Source organism: Lacerta agilis, chromosome 6 (assembly GCF_009819535.1).
Source record: "Lacerta agilis isolate rLacAgi1 chromosome 6, rLacAgi1.pri, whole genome shotgun sequence".
NCBI lineage: Eukaryota > Metazoa > Chordata > Lepidosauria > Squamata > Lacertidae > Lacerta > Lacerta agilis.
In genome coordinates, this window is record NC_046317.1 from 50941366 (window position 1) to 50957696 (window position 16331).

Consider the following 16331-nt stretch of genomic DNA (forward strand, 5'->3'; position numbering starts at 1 on the left):
TTTACGTTGCATACCCTACAAAGTCATGTATGAATTCTCAAGAGTGAATCTTCATCAAATCTGCTCTCACCACTGTGCAATGTGTGAAGAAGTACAAAATAGCACAGTTTACACAGCTAGGATTAATGGTCAGGCCTTCTAGATGACAGTTGCTTCCAGATACAAAACCAGCATCTATTTATTTCCTTTCCTTTTTAAAAACAAACCCACTAAAATAGGGTTGGCTAACCTGTGGCCCTCACAATGTGACTGAATTATGACTCTTAACAGCCCCAGCCAGCATGGCAAAGGATAATGGGAGTTCTAGTTCAGTGCCATATGGAGGGTCGCAGGCTTGCCACACCTACACTAAAAACTCCTCCTTCTGTGTGGCATGAAACTTAATGGATGCTATTTCAGGTGCTTCCAGATGGGCATCTATTGTGGAATGGGTGCTGCTCCTGCAGGCAATTCTTTTGCAGTATCCAATCAGCAACAAAATGCCAGTTCCTATCCTCCCTTCCCCAATTAATCTGGATTTATCCTGGAGGAAATCCCAAAATTTAAAATAAACAACAACCTGTTTCCAGTTGTCCATTTGCTATGTCTGCATGAACATTTGCAGTATTAAGCTCCCATCTGGAAGCACCCTTCCCCAAAGCTTTGGTTGAATCGGTAAAAGCTGAGCACATCAGGGGCATATTTAGTGTACAGCTCTACTGAAAGCATGAGATCGTTAAGTGTCATTTAGGCAATATAGAAAAGAGGCAGAGAGATACCATAGATACCACAGAGAAACAGATAATTACTATATCAGATTCTATTTTTTTCCCTTTTTGGAGATTGTATCTCACCCACACGGCTCACAAAATGACACTTGTAAAGGATAACAGACACCTAGAGTAACAAATGCACACACAGCAATTGAGAATGTTTCATTCTGTTCTTCCAAGCAGAAGCCTACAAGCCACACATTATGAAGTGTAGGAGTAAAAACCTCATGGGCTGTGGTTCAGCAATGCTAGCAGCCACCAGGCACACCTTGAGAAGAATCTTGAGTGAAGATGAGCAATAAGGGAACTTGCTGCTATACCTTGAGGAGGAGGAGGAGGGACTGTAGTTACTGTAGGACACAAGCAGCACAGTCAGGGGCAAAGGAAGGCGTCATCACACCCGGGGCGGACGTCGCTACACATGTGCGGCTTCGCTATGTACGGCGCATGTGCCATACGTAGTATAGCAGTGCACATGCGTTGTATAGTGGTTTGCCCCTGGCGCCACTCCAGCGGCGTACGGACGGTGTCGGGATCCCTCCGTTGCCGCTACAGCCGCAAACGGAGGATCCTCCACATGCAGCTCCAGTGGCATGATGGCTGCTCACACTGCTCGCGCTGCCACGCCCCCCCCCCCCCCCGGGATGACTTCTTGTCACCCCCGCAGACATGGAACGCGGGGCATACCGCCCCTACGCCCCCCATTGCAATGCCACTGAACACAGTGGCATTGACCCTATGTCTGCTGCTTGAGAAAGCAACTGCCTCTCTCTAACTAAGAGGAGAGAGCTGTAGCTACAGTATAGCTGGCAACTACATTTTTAAAAGGCTGTGTGCCATCATAATGTGCTGCCACTTGCTATAGGGGATCATGGCAGCCACAGAGCCTCTCAATTCACCATGCTGTATTACAATGTAATCAGAGGCACCAACTTCTCAAGATGATTGAGGAGGCCTGATGTGACATCCTGACATTGCATGAGCAATGTGGTGCAACGCCCTGGCCTCGTGCATGCAACGTCACATGACGTCCTGATGTCATGTGCACAATGTTACGCAACATCCTGGCGTCATGCAAGCAATGTTAGGAGGAGCCAGGGGGTGGAGCTGAATGCCCTCTGAACATTGAGGGGCCCTGGCCCCCTCAAAAAGAAACATTGGGAAGTCCAGAGTGCCTTGGCCCCCTGGAGCTGGTGCCTCTTAACGTATTTTAACTTTATGCACATGTCGGACTATGGCCCAACAAAGATGGTAGTGCTCAGTAGACATTTGGGGTGTCTACAGGTAATAGTGGATTTTTCTGTGCTTTTGTGGTGGGAAACTGCCTCACAGAGTTTGCTAGAAATTCAGAAGCAACTACTGGGTTAGAGAGCTCATTCCATGCACCATCATAGCTATACAGATATGTAGATGCTCCCCTGATAAATCCAGAAGGCAGAGAAAGACCTCTCTAAATAGAGCTTAGTAGAGAGGAAAGCTTTATCTCAAACATGAACTCTAGACTAACTTGCATGAATACAGAAGGCTAGTTTAAAAGGTATGAGACTGCTGGCCCATCTGGGATTCAGTATTGTCTACACTGTCTGGCAGCAGCTCTCCAGAGTTTCAGAGAGGGAGTGTTTCCTCACCCTACCTGGAGGGAAGATGCCAGAGTTTGAACCTAGGACCTTCTGCATGCAAAGCAGATGCTCTTCTGCTGAGTTAGGAACCTTACCTAAGGTGTTAACGCTCGAAAAACACACGTCCAACTTTCTCTAGAGTATGCAGAAAGAAATAGCCACGTGGTCCTCTAGATCCCAGCCTTTTGTCTTAGGAAAATTATAGATTCATAGAATAAAACTTCCCGGCTTTTTAATTTTTGTGTGTATGTTTGTGTACACACATCAATATAATAAGAAAAGTTGCTACTGTAAAAGATAAATACAGCATACTAGAAGGATCACTCATCCATTTAAGTAGGGCTGATATGGAAACCCCTTAAAATCCACATTAATACAAACAGTTTTTGCCCAGCACCAGTGACTGATGGACTGCATCCACGTCCTCCCTAATAAACCTGTATTTACAACAGATTTATACAGATGTCAAGAGACATTAGGTCAGGGATGCTCAGGGCCCAAAATAATGCCTTTCCTTGTGTTGCTAATAGAGCATGAAGGGACAGATTCTCACCAGGGCCAAAGCAGGCCCCACAGTCTCCAGCATTAGGCTGCTCTACACCAGCTGTGCATCAGGCTTAATGCGCTTCCTTTCCCACTGCTTGCCAAGTTGTGTTTAACATTGGATTAGCTAATGCGATTCCTCCGGGTCACGTTCTAGCTCAACCTGATCTGCCACTGAAGACAAGGCCCTGGAGAGCTTATGACCAGAATGACGGAATTATTTTGTTTCTTAGCCTTGCTGCTGCAAGATGCGCCACTTCTCCCACAGCAGTGGAATCTGTCATGGGAGCTCAGTGTTGCCAAAACACCCAGGTGTTAATTAAATTCCCAACTATGCAGTAATCGAGTGGGGAAGCGCACAGTTCAATGAGTGAGCAGTAGCTCTTGTCTTTCTCCCTCAGCCAGATTACTTGGGCTGATAACACAGGCCGGAATATGCAGGAGAAATCCTCTAGACTAAATTAGTTCAGTGCTGGTGAATGGTGCCAGGTGGCTCTGTACACTTTAAACCATTTTTATTTTATTTTTAAAAATCACATTGCAGGGACAGGAGGGGCAGTTTACCACAGCCTTAACTGATCAGAAGGGGCAGCCTTCTCCAGCAAGGAGATAGGAGCAGAATGTAAGACCAAAGATGTATTCAGGGTTGTTTCAGGCAAAAGGCATGAAAGCCGTGTGCCAGGTTCTCTTGTATGGCCTTCCTTGGTGGTCTGAAGAGAAAGCTCACAGGTGTACTAGAAATGTGGGTTGTTTTGCTTTTTTATTAGGACCTATACATTTTGAGCAAGGCTCTGCAAGGCTCCAGGGGAGACCTGAAACCTGGATAGAATGGCCACTTTCACACTGCAATAACAAAAGGGCAAAGGAGGACAGAGGCTTGCATAAAAGTTGTGTGTGCTCATTTATATGTATAAGTGCAAATTATGAAACAAAATTATAATTTAAACAGAAATGGAATACATCTCTCCACAATGGGAAGACTGTGACCGAGCAATCTGTGTGCCTGCCTATTCTGCTGTCCAGGGTGCTAACTGCTGATGGGCAGCTTCATAGAATCATAGAGTTGGAAGAGACCACAAGGGCCATCCAGTCCAACCCCCTGCCAAGCCTCTGCTCTTCCTTCTCATGGTTCTTTATCTTCAAACCAGGCAGCCCTTCAAAGGACTGTAAAGCTGGACACATGGCCACCCTAGCCTGAGACCAGCATGGAGGCTTACCTCCTGCAACACAAGCACCCAAAGCCCTACACAATCAATACTTCTAAGCCAGTTGCATCAACTCATCCTCTGATAGCAACACAGCCTTCCTGGCTCAGCCAGACCAGCCATGATCATGCTTCCTACCTCTGGCCCTTGGTTTTTGTTTCCCCGATTCAGTAACAGACCTCCAACCCATATTGACCCTATCTCCTATTTCTATTTTGAGCCATCTGTGTCAGACACAGACCTCACTGTTGAAAGCTGTATCCCAGGACTAAGAGAAACTCTAGTCAGGCAAAGTAGCCTCAATTATTACTCTGTAATATCTCTGATATAAAACAGGAGGCTGATTTGCATGAACAGTATCCTCAGAGAAGAGGCTTCAAGGAAATGCATTGTGCCTAATAAAAAATACATCCAGTTGTTCATCTTGGAGGTCTCCTTTTCAGCTGTTTTCTATGCTGATGCCTTCCTTTCCTTTTCTCTTTCAGGAAAAAACCGGAAGTGCTGGGTACACAGGGGCTATGAGCAGTCGAGACAGGAGCCGCTTGATCTTTACTCAAACAACAGGAGCTGGGCCAGATATTTTGAGACTCTGTAGTGCCACATAGAAGGATTCTGCACCTATGTGTTAACAAAGACTAGAATTACAGCATTGTAATTACAGCCACACTGATGGAAAGTAGACGTAGAAGATAACTGGAGAGCAAATGTTCAATTTGTACATGCAGAGGTGCTATTTGGTTTTTTGGCCCTCTTATTATGCTTTCATAATAAATGAAGAGAGAGGTGGTGCCAGGGCAAGTGGTGTAAAGATGTAGGCAGAATTACGATGAATACCTATTGCTGGGAATCACAAGTGTAGAGAGCTGTTGTACTTAGGTCCTGCTCGTGGGCTTCTGCTTGTGCGAACAGGATGATGGACTAGATCCAGCTCTTCTTGGGTTTTGAAAGATCTGGCACTTTCTAACAGTGACAATGTATTAAATGATTACTTCTGGGCTGATGGGAGGCAAGGAAAAAGACAAGGAACTATTCAGAGAAAGGCAGAAAATGTGTATGTTTGATGGCCAACAAATCACGAGGGCAAAGGAGCAATGGAATTTGTTTCTTTGTCCTTTTTGGATAGGCTAAATGTTTAGGAAATGCTGCTCAACATTTGGAGTTCCTCTCTACTAAGTGACAGGCAAGAATTGCCTTCATCAGCAGCTTACTGGGGATATCCGCAGGCTTACAAGCTCAAGGCCCATGAGGTGTGCCCTCAGTTAACTTACACTCTTCAGTGAGCATCAGTCCTCTAGGAACCATGGATGGCTTCAGTCACTACAACCTGTGCTTGCGGTTGCCAGCAGCCTTACAGCTGGCAGTAGCTCTTACCAACAGTGCATCCACATTTCAAACATTAAGAATAGCTTCAGCAGTAAAAGCTTGCCTGAGCAGGCTGGTTTTTTTTGGTTTTTTTTCAGGGATTGGATCTATAGGAACCCTTCCATCCTGCACTGCAATTAGAGAAAATTTCATTTTTCATTTTATTATAAAGTGGTACCTCTAGTTATGAACTTAATTCATTCCGGAGGTCCATTCTTAACCCGAAACTGTTCTTAACTAGAGGTGTGCTTTCGCTAATGGGGCCTCTTGCTGCTGCTGTGCCACTGGCACACAATTTCCGTTCTCATCTTGGAGCAAAGTTCTCAACTCAAGGTAACTCTCCCAGGTTAACGGAATTTGTAACCTGAGGCATTTGTAACTCGAGGTACCACTGTATTTATATCTCCCCATTTCCATCACGGAATGCAAGGCAGCATACATTTCATTCTGACCTATCCAGGTACTGACCGGATCCAGACCTGCTTCACTTCAGTAAGGTGACACTTAATGTGCCTTGAGACCATGATCAATAGTGCCATGGACACATGTGCATATCTGCACATGATACTATTAGAAGATCTTCCCATGCCACATTGTTTATCATTTTAGAAAACCTTTTGGTGCTCCTGCTGGTAGACACAAAACTTTGACAGCAGAAAACTTTGGGAAGCAGCTAAATTACTCCAGCGTGATCTACTATCCTGTTACCAACACCTTTGGGAGCAAGAGAAACAAAGATGCAGACTGAAATTATTCCATCAGGATTCCAGAAGCATGTGCTTTCAGAATCCAAGAATGTCTATCTGCTATTACATAGCCTTATTGGGCTAAAGGCAGGCTGCTCTCTCCTGACAGATATATCCCTGTGCATTCTTTCAAGTCAACTCATATTCTTCATTAAGCATAGTCAAAATTAGGGCAAATTTACATGTAGTTGTTTAGCATGCATGATTTACTCTGCTTTTGCCAACTCTTCCTCTGAACACTTACAAGCTCCTCAAATACTTCCTCCAGCTTTTGATAAATCAGAAGGATGTGTTTCCAAGATTATCTGCTCAGCCATAAAAATGTGAAGGCTTGGGTTCTCAGAATGTTGCATCCTGCGTCCAGTATACCAAACTGCATTTGGGGCAGTGCAGTGGCTCATGTGTAGAATATACTAAGACCTACCTGTGGACCACAGTTCAAGACACCTTGGCTTAGGATTCAATAGTGTACATTGCCTGTCTTCCACATGAAGCAAATGTCAAGGAGGCAAAGGAAAGAGAGTGAGGAAAGAGTGAGGAAATCACATTAGCACTGTGTTGGAAAGAAAGTGGGAGAAGAGAATGCAGGAGGGGGAAATAAGGAGAAATGTGTCTAGAAAAGAGGTAATTGGAGAAGTAAAGAAAAAAGAAAGCAGCTGAGATTTGTGCAGGGAAATCCCAACAGAAAACAGGAGCAGTACCATTTCTACTGCACTAGGACACCAGCAGCCTGGATGTGTTTCATCACAAATGCATCTGAGAGTGAAGCAATCAGACCTACCAGTCACCCCCACCCCATTTCTGCCCTTGCCCTTTCTTCATTACCTTCTCTGCCGACTGTGATGTCCCAAAGAAGATAGGAATGAAAGCTAACCAGACGATGCAGGTAGTGTACATGGTGAACCCAATGGGCTTGGCTTCATTAAAGGTCTCAGGAACCCCACGGGTCTTTATAGCATACACAGTGCAGGTCACCATGAGCAGCATGCTGTACCCAAGCAAACAGATGAGGGAGAGGTCAGAAATGTCACACTTGAGAACCCCCCGGGCAAAGCGGGGGTCCGTAGTCCGTTGGTCCTCATAGTCGATGATGGAGTGTGAGGGGTCCACAATGAACCAGATGCAGACCCCCAGCAGCTGCAGAGAGATGAGGCTGAACGTGATGACCAGTTGAGAAGCAGGACTGATGAAGCGCGGGGCACTGACCGACTTTTTGCCCTGCTCAAAGATGCGGTAGATGCGGTTGGTTTTGGTCAGCAAGGCAGCGTAGCTGATGCTCATGCCCAGCCCCAGGAAGACACGCCGCAGGGAGCAGATTCCCAAGTCAGGCTCTGCAATCATCAGGAAAGTGGTGGCATAGCAGAGGAAGATGCCCGTCAGGAGCACATAGCTGAGCTCTCGCCCTGAGGCCTTGACGATGGGTGTGTCATTGTAGCGCACAAATGTCACCACCACAAAGAGGGTGGCAATGATGCCCACAATGGCAATGAAAACGGGCACCACAGCCCAAGGGGAGCTCCACTCAAGCTTGACGATGGGGATGGGGATGCAGCCAGTGTGGTTTTCGTTGGGGCGCTCGCTGAGCCGGCACACCTTACAGTGGAACTCGTCCTGCTGATACTGGTACCCATCGCAGCGCTCACAGTGCCAGCAGCACGGGATGCCCTTCACCAGCTTCTTCCTTTCACCCGGCCTGCATGGCTGGCTGCAGATTGAGGTGGGCACACGGTTGCCTCCCCCAGGCCAATGCAGGCGTTCCATCTGCAGCAGAGAGAAAGCAAGAATCTCACCAACCACCATGAACTAACATGGCATGAGCAGGGATGGGGTCAGCATCCCCCACCAACTCTGCAAAACACTTACTCTTGTCTATGCCATGTCCAGCTATTCTAGCATTGCTCCCTCTGATTCAGCAGCAGTTTCTGGTGTGAGGAACCTGTGGTCCTCCTGGTGTTCTTGGACTACAACTCCCATCATGCCCAACCATTGGCTATGCTGCCCGAGGCTGGTAGAAGTTGCAGTCCAACAACACCAGGAGAACCACAAGTTCCCAAACCTAATTTAGTCTCTCATCTCTATCAGCCGTGCATGAAATGCTACTAATTCAAGCTTAGACCCTCCTGTTCTTCAATTCCAACCTAATATCATGTCACAGAGTAAATGTAATTGTTGTTTTTAGTCGAACCCACTGACACTAACTTTACTGAACTAAATCAACTGTTCATGGATGCTACGTGGTCTAATACATCTCTCATTTCCCTCCTTCACAGTTCCTCATATTTACTACAGACCTGCAATTCCACACTGCACAGTTTGTTGCCCCTTCCCCTTGATAGGTTAATTTTTGTCTTGATACTCAACTCTGAATGTCTTTGCATTAGACCTGAAATGAAACTTTGCACAATTTTAGAATTCCACAATATTTCAGATTCTGGATTTTACTGTCAAATTTTACTGTTGAAATTCAGTTCTGCTGAACAGTCAGCCAAGAATAAACACTTTGTCCCATTGACAAATCGGGAGCCTTAAATTAAAGATTTGCAAAATTCTTTCCAATTGAGATTGTGGCCTTAAATCTTAAGTCTTCATGGTGAACATACCCATAAACTTGTCAGGTGCAATACTTTTTAAAGCATGTGTTCCCATTAGAAGTCCAGTTACTACTGTGCTTTATTACCCATGGCATAAGTTGGGCTGTTGCAATGAAAGAGATCAGAGACAAACAAGAGCTAAATGCTTTCAGAAATCTCTCTGTATGATATTAATGATGCCTATATATAAGGATAAGGATAATCCCATTTAAACTAGAGCCCTTGAGCATACTATAAGTACAGCTCCATTTCCTAATTAAAACACTAGAGCTTCAGAGTAAAAGTTTATTCCCTTAAGTGTTTAGGCAAATCTAAGATCTTGCTTACTTTTAAGTTCAGATGATCAGCCCAGTGCCCAATAACTTTGTACTCAGGTGTGGTGTTCTTGATCTGGTACTGGTAGATGTCATAGCGGCCTGGGGCATCTCCATTCTCATTGAATGTCACAGGGGTCCCAGCAATACCTGCAACACACAAAGCATTCAGTCTCAGAAAGAAATACATTTCTGGTTTGGGCTGTATATTTGATCTACCAAAGGTAAGTTTGTCCCTTTTCTTCTCCTAGAAGCAAATGCACATGCACACATATACATGGGAATCCTCAGTGTGATCCATCCAAAGTACATTCATTCATTCATATCTCACCTTTCATCCAAAGAGCTCAAGGTGACATACATAGCTCTCCATTTTATTATCACAACAACCCTGTGAGGTAGGTTAGGCTGAGAGTGAGTAACTGGCCCGAAGAGCTTCATGGCTGGATGGGGATTTGAACCCTGATCCCACAGGTCCTAGTCCAACACTCTAACCACTATACCACACAGGTTGTCTGCAGTACATCTGAAGTCCAATTGGGCTTAGCTTACCAGGTTCAACTCTGCCACTATTATCAAGGGGACACAGTTAACTCTGCCTGGATTTTGCTCCTGCATGGCCAAAATGGTTCTGTAGGTATTGCAATTGACCTAGGGCTTTTAGCAAAGTTGCAAAATTGTGGAATAAGTGAACTAAAGCTGTAGAATATGTGAACTAAATCTCCTTGCTTAGGCTGCACTCCAACCCTCTAATTGGTCATGCTAGAGATCAGGTAGAGGTCTCCCTCCATCCAGTCCAAAACAACTCCGCTGGCCTCCATGTGTGGAGTGACACCACCATCACTTCTCCAGAATGAAGCTCCCCATTCCACCCACCAGAAGCACAGGTAGATGGAAGTATGGTGAAAACCCCACCAGCTGAGTGTTCATGGATCTCAAGCTGGTCCTACAAGCATCACTTGACATTGTTGGGCTTTAGGCTAGCATATAATAGAGAAGGGGGTTCCTTGCTCCCTGTCTGATATGGTCATCAGGGATGCAGTAGTGATTACACAGAGGTTGGGATTCCTCTGTAACTTATTTATTATTATTATAGATAGGAGGACAGATATAGGATACAGATTCCCAGCTGCTGTGTACCCAGCTATTGCACCCAGCTATTGAATGCAAGGGGCTGGATCTGTAGATCAGTAAAATCAGCTCCCCTCTACTGAATTTCAGAAACTGGCTCCCCAACTTTTGAGTTGGACTGGCTCTACTGCCATTAATAATCTAGCCCACACTCTTATCTGAAATAGTTAAAAGCTAGTTCTTTACCTTCGGCAAGCAGAAAATAACATTAGTCTTACTCCTCGGCTCCTGTGTTGCCTGGAGAAATCCTTGTGGCTTTTTCTGCTCACATAGTGATAACGCCTACAATTATATATTTGCACAGAGCTAGGGCTCCAAGAAACTCCTTTCATGGATCAGGCCTCCCACTCAGTTAAGGTATAGTGCAGCCTGAGAAGCAACTGACCATTTTTTTAAAAAAACACATAAGGCTGAAATCAGTTTTGCTTAACATCAGCTCCAAATAACACTGTGAAACCTGCACACAGACCCATAGTGGGGTGGTGGTGAGGCTAGCCAGGTTTTTCACCCCAGGTGAAGCCTCCAGAATGGCACTATTGAGGCTCCCAGCCTGTGTGTGTGTGTGTGTGTGTGTGTGTGTGTGCGCGCGCGCGCACGCGCACACATGCCAAACTGGGTCTTTGATCTGGGTGAAATAAATCCTAGTTTCGCTCCTCCCTGCACAGCTACATTAGGAATTGAATTTTCTATAATAATAATAATAACAAAATCTCAATATTGGGCTTATCCACACAATAGTTTTCTATTTTTGTTTTGCTCCTTTAGCTCAACGGGAAGCAAGGTAGGGGGAGTTACAGTTCTGCTAAAAATACGAACTAACCTTGCTTATTATATGAAGTATCATACAAATTATTAAATGCATTATTCTGGGCATATTATAGACATATACATGCCAGGTTTCCTAAAGTAGCTGGCACATAACCAGATGCATATAGCTGTATAGAAATACTTAACGTATTAAAATTTATTCAATCATGCTATATAAATGAGCCATAGCTGGTGTCCAATTCAGAGTGATGGAGCGAAAGGCAAAAAGGCCAATAGGAGCTCGAGCCAAAGCCACCAATGACGGAACCAACTAATTTTAGTTTTGGCTTCATCCTCCTCCCTGCTGAATTCTACAAGATAAACAAAGAGGGCAGCATATCCGCTCCATCCACTTAAAGCACATTCAACACATGTTTAAAGCACATGACTTCCTTTCAAAGGATCCTGGGAACTTTAATTTCTTAAGGGTGCTAGGAATTGTAGCTGGGTGAGGGGGGAACTGCAGTTCCCAGAAATTTTTGAAGGAAATCATGTGCTTTAAATGTGCACTGAAGGTGTTTTAAATGGATGTTGTAGATCTTTCCTGAGGACCGGTTGTAAGTAAGAAGACAGGCAGGCAGGGCTGACTAAGGCTGACTAATTTTGCATATAATTAGGCTTGTTTATTTATTTAAAAACGAATCCCAAAATACATGGTCCAATTTCGGAACAAAGCTCAATCAGACTGGAAAAGTCAAATTCTGTGTTTAATTCCATTTGAAAAGGATTCCTCCTCTGCACCAAGCCTGCATGTGGAGCCCATTTGATCTCTTTCCCAAATTCCCTCCTGCATTCACGGCATTCATGAATGGCACAAAAATCATAACGGAGACCCAAATATGCTGTTAGGTGACACACAGAGAAAAACACACTTGGAAGTGCCTTGCCAAACAAGTTTGTAATTTGAATATAAAATGAAAAAGCCTAGAGAGCATAAATTTACGATTGTGTTTTATCAATTAAATTGTTTGCCACCAACTGTGTGAATGTGGTCAAATTTCTTGTAGGCACCAGAGCAGAGAGAGAGGGAGGGGAGGGAGAAAGGCATGAGGCGGGGTGCATGTTTCCTGTGGGTTATATAAGGAATCAGACTGCATAAGGGACAAAGAAAAGGACACTTTCTTTTTGCTTGTCATTCACCCAATCAGTTCCATTATGTACATAAAGCACGCTCCAAAGGACATCATGCAGGCCTGCTTCCCTCTCTGGATCTTCCCGCATATTGTTACACCCCTGCTGGATGTCCAGGCATATTCTTCTTCCCTGAGCCATTGAGCAATGAATCCATACATAGTGACAGTACATCATGAGGCTACATCATTCATTCACCAAGAGCGGTAATCCCCTCTCAGTATTCAACCAGAGAGCTTGAGACAGAAAATAACAACACATTTATATAGAGTCGGGTGGACGTGCATGTCATGAAATCAAAGAGCTGAAAGCCGTGGCTGGAAGGAGGCTTGGTGCAGGCAGGTGCTGAAAGAGATTCTGCAAGACGTACCTAATCAAGCTTCCTCCCCCCCCCCACACACACACCTTGCAATGTGCCTCCACTCCCAGGAGACTAGATCCTGCCTCCATAAACCTAAAGAAATGTTCTGCAGTCTAGACCCCCTATGCTCTAGATCGCTGAGATCTCAATAGTCACTGGAGACAATTAAGAACATAAGAAGAGTCTTGCTGGATCAGGCCAAAGGTTTATCTAGTCCAGCATCTTCAAAGTGGCCAACTAGATGCTCATGGGAAGCCCACAAGCAAAACCTGAGTGCAACAGCATTCTCCCTGCCTGTGACTTCCAGCAACTGGTATTCAGTGGAGGCTGATCCATTTGGGCAAATGGGGCAGTGCCACCCCACTCTCAGTGTGTCCTCAGTCAGCCCTCACCCGCCTGTCTTCTTACTTTCAACCAGTCCAGGGGTGGCTCTGCCCATCAGCTCCTTCCTCCTTTGTCTGTTTGTTGCAAAGCTCAGTAGGGCAGAGGATGGGGACAAAGCTAGGATTTGTTGGCTCTGCCCACCTTTGGCTCTGGCTCCCCCTACTGTTAGGCTCCCTGCATTTTGCCCTCCCTTCTACCAGCCACCCCTGCTGGCATTCAACATCAGCAAGCCTTTTTCTGGTCCTGCTCCAATGCCCTGACACAATGAAGTTAAGTGAAGCTTGCCAACCTCACTTCAGGAGTGGTAGCAGGGAGAATATTGAGTATATACAAGTGCTGGGCTTCATAACCCCCTCCACTTTCACAGGACCGTATATCCCCAGCGAAAGAGGGGGAATATTGTGTGACTTTCAGGGGCCACTTGAATTTCCATCTCACCTGAAATACAAAATGGGCAAAGCTTTCATCTTTCTTAAAAAGAAAAATGACAACAAAAGCCTTGTTGTCATTTCACATGATGGCTTGGCTGCTCGACCACATTGTTCCCAGAGGCATTCAGTCCCAGGAATACAGCCAGATCAGCCAAGCCTCTCTCCACAATGGCAGCAAGGATTTTGTTGTTGCTGTTTTATAAAAGTGTGCGGGGGGGGGGGGGAGAGAGAAAACACTCAACCACCTGGTGTTTAAAGCAACATGAACACTCTTTAGCTTGACCCCCTTCCCTCCCAAATAATCCAATCTTGGAGGAAAGTTGTTCTGTTTGATTTGGGGGCTTTGGAAAATATTGCATGGGTGAACTTTTCATCCCAGCTGGGTGGCCAGCTTTTGAGCCAGGGATTCTGTGCTTTTAGCAGAAATTTGATCTGCAGCAATTAGCAGGTGGCAATGTTTATCTCTCTGCGGTAAAAAGCTTCACTTGCTAATTCCTGAAGATCAAGCCTCCATTAAAGGACCCAGCCATGGAGACCAGTTCAAAAGGTGGTGGTGTTTTTCTTTGCATGGAGATAACGAAGCTCCACTTGTTTCTTTAGGTTGAGCTGCTTTTAAAACCAACACCGACATCTTTTCACACAGCCACCTCATTCACATATGAAGTGAGGGGTGGGAGTCTAACAAGAAAAGAAACATGGAAGCCCCAGTGTCCACATGTAAAAAAGGGGGCAGGGCTTCTGCACCATTGCAGGGCATTTCAACAGGTGCAGCTTGCATGAAGCTCCTCTTGCTGCAATTCCTGATTGTGCAGAATGGTTAAAGGTGCAGGACACCTGCCCTCTTTCGCATCTAGACGCCTTAGATTCCCACCTTCCCTCATAGGCAGATTTCTCCATTCCTCGCTTGCTTCCAGTATGAGAGCTGGAAATGAAGAAAGGTGGCTGGAACAAGGAAATGAAGGAAGGATTGGAATGGTTCAGCAGCCCTGTCCTGTTTGCTCCTCTCATTGTAACAGCAGGACCTCAGTTTCCCAGGGTCCAGGTGGATTGGGTGGATGTGTGGATCAGGCCAGGTTAGGTCCTTTTGTAATTACTACGCAACTGCTTTTGTATACTATATGTGGTGTGTGCAACCCATCAAGCTGAATACATTTCACTAACCATGTATGGTGTGACATCAGTGGTGCACTAACTACATGCCCTGTTTCAACAGGGCTAGACCATTATAGAATAAACCATTTATAAACAGAATAGTCTTCAAGGTGCCACAAGATTCTTTGTTGTTAGATCTTCTGTTGTTGTTGCATGCCTCTAAATGAGGGGGTTCTCAAGCATCCAGTGGGCATTATTACATGGCGTGGAGGGATGCTATATTCAGTCTGGAGGTCACACATTGTGTAGTTCTGTGCTGGAGCTGCCAGCCTTTAAAGTGACCCCTGGAGCTATCCTTTAAATAGAGGTTTGATCTGCAAGTTTTAGAAAGTGGAGCTTCTCACACCATGGAGATAACCACTTTAGCCATGCCTCCTTTCCCCTCACCTTCCTCCGCCATCTCCCCAGTGTCACATATTAGACTGAAAGTTGCTTTGTATAGAAATATAGGCTTTTATATTTTATAAAAGGCCATTAACATGGATAGTGTAATAATAATGAATAATAACACTAACTGCTGTAGTGCATATCAAATTTTTGAAAACTGATCTATGGGTTCCAAAGTTGGACTGCTGTTTATGCTCAATATTCTCACTATTACCATTCCTGCAATGAGATTGGCACATGGTCACAGGTGGTGGAGTGCTGGTCTGCACTACTACTGTAGCTTTCAAGGAACAGAGGTTGTATTTAGCAAAAGTATTTCTGCTGAAAACTATGGTCCACAGAAAAATGCCTGAGTAAACAGAAGGGGATGCCAGCTGCTCTCTCTAAGCTCTGTTAGGCTGACCTGCTCACCACAACAACACCTGGAGTCCCACACAGATCCAAGCAGGCTAAAAGGCAAGCTGAGAGGCAGGATGGCTGGCTTTCCCAGCCCTGCTCTGGATGCCTTTGCAGACAGCTCATTACACTTGATGTGCACAGTGAGTGATCAGCAGTGACATCCCTGCCACTCATGTGCACAAGGGACAGTCACAGAGGAGCACTGAGGGATGCAACCTAGGAGGGAGAGTGGGTGGGAGTGAGATGCAGCCCTTAAACACAAGAGCAGTCAGCGCCTGATTGGGCATTTGCACCAGCTGCTCAGTGCCCGGAAATGAGCGGGCAGATGCTGTGGACAGTACATTTGCTCACCCCCTTTGGCGCTGTTTAAGATTTCTATCTCTTTGCCCTGTGCTTGCACACATGCACATGGTAGAGCGATACAAACAGAGGCTACTCCAGTCTTATGATTGCACTGAATAGATTGATTACTTGTTTAATTCTAAAAACAGAGGCAGAAAGCTCTAAAAGAGGGGGACCTGTGGCCCTCTAGTTAAGACTCCAACTCTATCAGCCCCAGCCAGCATGGTCAGAGATGATGAAAGGTGTAGTTCACCAGCATCTGGAGGACCACACATTTCCCATTCTTGGTCTAAAAGAAACTAGGATGCAGACACCTAAGCTTTTCAACTTCCTTCTCTCACTGTGGGACAATACATAAATGGGAAATGGCAAAGTTCTATCTTAGTATGTCTTCAGCAGGATCAGAACCCAATTGCTCCTTCATCACCTGTCTTCTTCTCCTCTACTGGAGCCCTTCTTCCCAGAATGGAGTGAGGAATAAATAATCCATTTTACCACCAAATAAGGGAAAAGATAACGAGCAGAGAGAAGCAGGAGGAAGTTCCCAGCAGAATTCTGCACAGTGGATCAATAGCTCATTCCAAACCTTCACGGGGCTTGGAATACACAACCACTGAAAAACTGTAGATGGAGAATATGAGACAGTTTACTAACACTTGTGAATGGCATCTATA

General features: G+C 45.3%; 1 protein-coding gene across 1 annotated transcript in view; it reads right to left on the reverse strand.

The window, feature by feature from the left end:
• Positions 1 to 16331, reverse strand: part of GRM4 (glutamate metabotropic receptor 4) — a 241646-nt gene that overhangs the window by 37274 nt on the left and 188041 nt on the right. Inside the window, exons 7-8 of the mRNA XM_033152614.1 lie at positions 9146 to 9282; positions 7053 to 7988 (exon numbers count right to left, since the gene is read on the reverse strand). Of these exons, the coding sequence (XP_033008505.1) occupies positions 7053 to 7988; positions 9146 to 9282 (1073 nt within the window). The remainder of the gene's footprint in view (positions 1 to 7052; positions 7989 to 9145; positions 9283 to 16331) is intronic.